The sequence below is a fragment of the Haliotis rufescens genome, unplaced genomic scaffold, assembly GCF_023055435.1.
Source record: "Haliotis rufescens isolate VD_foot unplaced genomic scaffold, xgHalRufe1.0.p SCAF_26, whole genome shotgun sequence".
Taxonomy (NCBI): domain Eukaryota; kingdom Metazoa; phylum Mollusca; class Gastropoda; order Lepetellida; family Haliotidae; genus Haliotis; species Haliotis rufescens.
In genome coordinates, this window is record NW_025963957.1 from 6,602,613 (window position 1) to 6,610,734 (window position 8,122).

The 8,122-nt window shown below is 45.1% G+C and overlaps 1 protein-coding gene across 1 annotated transcript; it reads right to left on the reverse strand.

The window, feature by feature from the left end:
* Positions 1–1,073: 1,073 nt before the first annotated feature.
* On the reverse strand, positions 1,074–1,493 carry LOC125383674 (protein TRACHEARY ELEMENT DIFFERENTIATION-RELATED 7A-like). The gene has a single exon (XM_048402377.1). The coding sequence runs from the start codon at positions 1,491–1,493 to the stop codon at positions 1,074–1,076; it is 420 nt and encodes a 139-aa protein (XP_048258334.1).
* Positions 1,494–8,122: the final 6,629 nt, after the last annotated feature.

The window sequence follows — 8,122 nt, forward strand, 5'->3', positions numbered from 1 at the left end:
GACATGACGGGGGGGGGGGGGGGTGACATGATGGGGGTGCGACATGACAGGGGTGCGTCATGATGGGGATGCGACATGACGGGGGGTGACATGATGGGAATACGACATGATGGGTGTGTGACATGATTGGGATGTGACATGATGGGGGGGGTGCGACATGATGGGAATGCGACATGATGGGGATGCGACATGATGGGGTTGCGACATGATGGGGATGCGACATGAAGGGGGTGCGTCATGAGGTGAGGTGAGGTGAGGTGAAATTGGGTTTAACGTCGCGTCCAAGATTATTGCACTTATATAGCGACGTGCATGCACGTGTATGTGTGTGTGTGGCTGCTTGTACTAGTCCGGACTGATGCCGATTTATAGTGCTAGCTCACTGAGATACCATGCTGCAGTTTAACATGAATACCCCACTCAGACACAGTATACTGACTCCGAGCCGACCAGTCCTTGTTTTAGCCCCTTAATGCCGAGCGCCAGACAGGGTAACAACAAGTACAATCTTTTCACGTCTTTTTGTATGACGCGGCCCGGGATCAAACCCTGGACCTTCCGCTCTCCGGGCGGACGCACTACCACAAGACCACGGAGGCGGTCGGGTGCATCATGATGGGGATGCGACATGATGGGGATGCAACATGACGGGGGGTCGACATGATGGGGGGTCGACATGACAGGGGTGCGACATGATGGGGTGTGACATGATGGGGGTGCGACATGACGGGGGTGCGACATGATGGGGGTGCGTCATGAAGGGGGTGGGACATGACGGGGATGCGACATGAAGGGGGTGCGACATGATGGGGGTGCGTCATGAAGGGGATGCGACATGATGGGGGTGTGACATGACGGTGATGCGACATGACGGGGGTGCGTCATGAAGGGGATGCGACATGATGGGGGTGGGACATGACGGGGGTGCGACATGAAGGGGGTGCGACATGATGGGGGTGCGTCATGAAGGGGATGCGACATGATGGGGGTGGGACATGACGGGTGTGTGACATGACGGGTGTGTGACATGATGGGGGTGCGTCATGAAGGGGATGCGACATGACAGGGGTGCGTCATGAAGGGGATGCGACATGATGGGGGTGTGACATGATGGGGATGCGACATGTTTGGGGTGTGACATGATGGGGGTCTGACATGATGGGGGTGGGACATGATGGGGGTGCGACATGACGGGGGTGTGACATGATGGGGATGCGACATGATGGGGGTGCGTCATGAAGGGGGTGGGACATGACGGGGGTGCGGTATGAAGGGGATGCAACATGATGGGGGTGCGACATGATGGGGGTGTGACATGATTGGGGTGTGACATGACGGGGTTGCGACATGATAGGGATGCGACATAATGGGGGTGTGACATGACGGGGATGCGACATGAAGGGGGTGCGACATGACGGGGGTGCGACATGATGGGGGTGCGTCATGAAGGGGATGCGACATGATGGGGGTGTGACATGACGGGGATGCGACATGACGGGGGTGCGTCATGAAGGGGTTGCGACATGATGGGGGTGGGACATGACGGGTGTGTGACATGATGGGGATGCGACATGATGAGGGGGGGGGGTGACATGACGGGTGTGTGACATGATGGGGGGTGTGACATGATGGGGGGGGTGACATGACCGGGGTGCGACATAATGGGGATGCGACATGACAGGTGTGTGACATGATGGGAATGCGACATGAGGGGTGTGTGACATGATGGGAATGCGACATGATGGGGGTGTGACATGATGGGGGTGCAACATGATGGGGGTGAGAAATGATGGGGGTGCGACATGATGGGAATGCGACATGACGGGTGTGTGACATGATGGGAATGCGACATGATGGGGGGGGGGGGTGACATGATGGGAATGCGACATGATGGGGGTGTGACATGATGGGGTTGAGAAATGATGGGGGTGCGACATGATGGGGGTGAGAAATGATGGGTGTGTGACATGATGGGGGTGCCACACGATCGGGGTGCCACATGATACAACAGACAATCAATGATGCAGCAACTTGGACACTTGTGATCGCCATCATCATCACAATCTGTACATATCCAAATTGGGACAAAACAAAAGAGTAAACATTTCATTGTAATTTCTACCAACAGTACTATAATCCATGGTGTCAATCTCATAAAATACTTCCTCTCCATGACCTCAGTTATTGCATTTTTAAGCAAACTCACTGGAAGAAATCTGACATGATATTCACCTGTTTGTGAGTCTTGCTGTTGGAACATCTTGATGCCCGAGAACACCTCCACATTGCAGTGTTTCCCCTGTATGGGGCCGGCATATCTCCTAGGCCAAGGACATCTTTGCACAGGGAACACAAACGGGTCTTTGTTGATCATATTGATGGCAATTATGAAAGTTCTTCTGTTCGATTTGTGGAAGATGGTGTAAAGACAGTTCTGTGTTGTAAATATCTTATCACCCAAAAAGGCTGGGAAATGTTTCAGCCTGCTCAAACTGTTCTGCCTTGTGTGTAATGAATGTCCTCTTGTATGTGACATACTTTTAAAGATGTCCATATAACGCCCAAATGTGTGGAGCCCTGTTCTTCCCTAGACCACTGTCCGAGTTGCTGGTACTACTGGCGGAACCTGGTGGTGCTACCATCTTCCGTCTGTAGGCCTGAAATTAAGATTCCACTTGAAATCTGTTTGAAAATTTGTTTGTTGTCTTATAGAAATAAAGAGTCAACTGACATACATGTTTCACAGTCAACCTCATCTCACTTGACCTTCACTCCAGCAGATATACAGTCTGCATGTTTAATTGGTCCTTCCAGGAAGCAAGACGTTCTGACACTGGGTCTGGTGCCTGAATCACCACTGGCGAGGTAGCAAAATACTCCTGAAAGTAGCAATTTCTAAAACTAAGTAACTTCCCGACTGTGCCAGAGCTAGAAACTAATAGCTTTAGTCCACTAGTCCTAATGATAACATAAAACAAAACCCTTGAAAAGGGCAAATGTCTCCTGGTCCTTACGCTACCTGATCTATTGGGCAGTTGGGCAAGAATTACAGGACTGGAGCTAAGTCCTAATCTCGGAACATAACGTCAGAGATATTTGAATCCAAAAGTAAGGAAGACTTATTTCAGGCTTCTGGAGCAAAGTTCATGATGTGCATGGGATCATGTGTTCTATAAATAGAACATGTCACATGCTTTATGTTAAAATTATTATGTGACAACCCATGTTCAGTCAAGATTGAGCAACAGAAGTATAATTGGCTATAGTAGGATATATAATACAAGTCATACAATTGACACAGGCAAATTCATTTTTCTTATCGCATTGCAACACAAGTTTTCACCGTTTCTCAGGCAGCCAGTGGTGCCATTCAGAGCAGGTGTTGAGACATGCAAGTTCTACATAGTCAGTACATCTACATGACAGGGAATATTAAAGGAGATATTGAATGGATGACTCCGACAAAGCAAGATCTAAAAATCAATGCCCTAGCCCTAAATACCGATATGGCACAAATTTGACCAAAACATGCAACAAGAACCTAAACTTCTGTTCCTAAAAGTACCTGTGATAGAAAACAATGCAATTGTACTTTTGAGAGTCTCCAAAAATACATTGCGGTACTTATTTGAAAAGACATCAACGAGAAGGCAACGAGACTTACATTTGAAAATGCCACGCGTCCGGTGCTGACGCTCGCTCAACAAAGAATGAGTTCCATGCAAGGTGGTCACGTGGTGGTTGGGTTTATAGCCGAATCAGCACCGCGTCAAACCGCTGCGAACCGAAAACGGCACCAAATGCATTGACGAAAACGGCACCGCGTTGCCTCTCGAAAAACGGCTGTGTTTATATGAGTTTGTATCATTGAAAGTATAACATAGGTGAGAACGTCATATTCTAGTGATGTCTTCTTAAAGAAGCGAAGCCTAACACGCAGCAGTACTTATCTAATTATTTTAAACAATTCGTTTTGTTCTCGTTTCTCCCAAACCAAGTATTGCCTATGCCAGACATATCACAAGACTACAAGACTACACTGGATTACAAAGAGATTAATACACGAGCATTTGTGTCATACTGGTTTTACGAAATGAGTGTCAGTCTTCTTCTAATTCTCGAGCGAGGGAGAGGGTAATACATCGTTTAGTATTCTGTATTTATCAACTCGGTTATTCCTAAGATCGTTATTTTGACAGGTGGACATACGAGGAGTGGGGGAAAGGTTCCGAGTCTAACTATGATGGACAACGTTGATGGAGTGGGTTGCCAAATATTTTTCAACATACTCCCCTCTGAGGCCCACACGGTTCTGACAAGGATGCTGGAGCGCCCGAATCCCACTGGTTTAGAAGGCTTCCTCCTGGTTTCGTGAAAGCAATAACGTCATAATCATTTGAATAATGCTTGCCAGGCACTTCTTTCTACAAGTTTGGTAAGGGGTGGAAATCTGACGGTGCTAAATCTGAATACGGAAGATGTTCAATGAGTTCCAAGGCGCAGTCATGGTCTGACCTTTCGGGAGGTAGTCCACCAGTAGGATTCCTTACAGCTATAGACGGGTGAATCTTGTGTCAATATTTGGAACAGGTGTACCGAAGATATATCAAGATGTATATGGTATGGTTGGAAAGCTTGGAATCTAGTTTTCGAAAACCAGCGTTGCCAGACTTGAAAGTGTCAGGCAACACGTCTTTTAAGGGCACCTTGGTTGCTATTCTATTTTGGAAAGGGCACTGGTGCTACTACTACACATAATAGGACCCGTGAAGATCCGGGGTAGAATAGGTCTTCAGCAACCCATGTTTGTCGTGAGGCGACTATGCTTGTCCTCAGAGGCGACTAATGGGATCGGGTGGTCATGCTCGCTGACTTGGTTGATGCATGTCATCGTGTCCCAATTGCGGACATCGATGATCATGATGTCAAATCTCTGGATTGTCTGGTACAGATTCGATTATTCACACACTGTCGTCAAAAAGCTGGAATAATGATGAATGCGGCGTTAAACTACAAAGAAACAAACTCTTGTTATTATATTTATTGCTATTGATGTACAGTAAACTACGGTTATAACGAACTCGAAGGGACCACTAACTTTAGTTCGTTATAAGCATATATACAGCATTTATACAACAAATGGTCGGGACTAAAAAATAAGTTCGTTATGAACGTGTTCGTTATAAACGTAATTTACTGTAGTTAAGTTAGAATAAAACGTGTATGTGAAGCTGGGTTAAGACCAACAGAAACACCTCCCAAACTCAAGGCACGAATCAACACAACAAGTCACACGCTAAATCAGGAAGCACCTATGGTTATCTTCGTAGGGAGGAGAAGAACCTGTAGAAAGTAAACCCTTTCTCTGAAGGTATTTGTTAGAAAACGGAGATGAGCACAACTGAAATTGCTTACGGGTGAACATCACAGCTGGAAACACACCAAGAAGATAAATAATAACAATCGTTACTTTTGCCGAAAAGTATTGTCATCCAACGACTGCAACATCATTTGAAACCGACGCCGATGGGCGTGAATTACTCCTGAAATACTTGACATCATCATTCGGCAATTCTTCCAGTATGGACATCCAGGTCAAGACCGAAAACTTCCTCCTTGGTTCCCAAATTTTCTGACTGGGAAACATTATCTTCCGACATTTTGGCTTGTCGTGAGAAATAGTACCGTTCATTTATTCATACGCAGTTAAGAGGCTTATGTGGATTTGTCATGATAATCGACGAGGTAGGCTGACCAATCAGATGGCGGAACACAGTCACTATTGGTTTACAATTAGAAGATAAACAGTTACGTTTGATACTTTTGCCGAATGTTATTGTCATTCAACGACTGCAACGACTATCGGTGTCAGTTTCAAATGAATTTGCAGTCGTTGCATGACATTATAAACCTCCGGTGACGTCATCCTATTGTTCTCCAGTCGGGTTAAATCTCATAAACGGGGACGTTGTAATATCCCCGGGATTTTATAAGATATTTAAGACATATTTGCTATATAATGTGTTATAATATCCTGGGTATTTTATTAATTAATATAACTTCCGTTCAGGTTGTAGCATGTAATGAAATGTAAAATCAAATGACAAATGTTTTCTTTATATTCCCGAGGATCGAACTCGCAACCTTCATATCTGTAGCCCAGTGAGGGTACCACATGGCTATTTTACGCCCGTTTCCTAAGGTTCATGGAAAGTATGTTCGAAACATAAAAATTGTTGATAAATGTTGTTTTAAGTTTCTTTTTGTCGGTTCATAAGTTAGATAAAACACTTCCCCTCGGGGTTTTATGATATGTAAAACCGTTATCCTTGGTATGCGTGTTTTAAATGTGATAAGAACCCTTGGACGTGCTTTATTGTACGCTTATAATGGGTTGAAATTTAGTTTGGGGATAATTTAAGGTTCAAAATCGGTTTATTAGTAAGATAAAACACTTCCCCTCGGGTTGTTATGATATTGAAAACCCTTTCCCTCGGAAAATCCCTCGGGGTGCGGGTTTTAAATATCATAACAACCCTCGGACGTGTTTTATCCTATACATAACATTCGGCAAAAGTAACAAACGTAATCGTAAACCAATCTACAGAGAGAAGCGTTATAATGGGGGACGCCCATTAGCGGGGAATGTCCTGATGCACGCCTTTAGAGGACAGAGATGTCCTTGTACAGGATCCCAGTTGAGGGGACGATCCAGGCAAAGATGAACTGCTCACTCTCAGGCACGATCCGCTTTAACTGGAGATTTGGTTAAATTTTGACACAATATACAACTTGGTAGTGTTGTTTCCATGGTGATTAATACGCATGTTCCATGTAATGAACACACAATGACATTTAGAAAGTTCTCAAATGTAACAAATGTTTCTTTTTAAAGTACAGATTCTCGTACTTTTTGGAGTTGAGTCCGTGATTCGGACCCACACTGCCAGAGTGAGGCACCTAATCGCCAGCACACAGAGAAAGCGATCTAACCCACTCAGGCACCGATGCTTCCACACAAATGAAAGTCTGACAACTGGTAGTCTAGATCACGTACTTTGTGTACCCCTCTGACAGTGTGGGCTCGAATCCCGGATGGGACTCAAACCCCCAAAGTACTAGGATCTGTACTTTACAAAGAAAGTGTTATCCCACATATAACTTTTGTGACTGTTCCATGTTAACTGTGGATGTTTTAAACATATTGTGTTTTGTTGGTTATTTAATTCCGCTCACGGGACGACTCGTCGCCCACAGCAGTGAGACACAGAAAAACAACAATGATATTAAACTATGAACGGATAAGGGGATACAGTACCCGCAGCTACCACAACCACCTTAACGTGGTGTTCGTTTGTTTACGCCGCTCTCGGCTATATTCAAGCTATATGAGGCTGGTCTGTAAGTAATCGGGGGCGGTCGGGTAGCCTAGTGGTTAAAGCGTTCGCTCGTCGCGTCGAAGACCCGGGTTTGATTCCCGACATGAGTACAATGTGTGAAGCCCATTTCTGGTGTCCCCCGCCATGATATTGCTGGAATATTGCTAAAAGCGGCGTAGAACCATACTCACTCACTAAATGTAAGTAATCGAGTCCAGTGATTGACATTATAAGTATCGATCCACGAACACCTGGTATCACCACCATTTGTTTGAATAAAAACCACAAAAAAACATTTCCATTTCATAAAAAATCTCTGCTAAAAGCAGAATTCATTACAGGATTCTGATTTTATCGTGAGTATGTGTTCATGAATCACTATCAAACTAGATGTTCGCGAAAGGTGAGAGTATCCTGCCCACCGGTGACACCCATCAACAACACATGCAAAGGTAAGTCAATTGTCCACCTGAAAAACAACACGGAACATATGCTTAATATATAGAGGGACACTTCTTTAAATAAAAAATTCTTATGATTATGGAAATGATTTCTGTCGCTTATATTGATTTGAAGCACACCGATGGTTTAGGGGATAAAGGACCCCCAGAACGGAGGAGTTACTTGTCTGTAATCGGAAAGCTGGATGTAACTTCCAGAAAATGTTCTCATGGTTGCCATGTCAACACTTTTGTCATTTCATTGAGTGAGCATTGTTTGCCTCCGCAGCCACGATGACCACG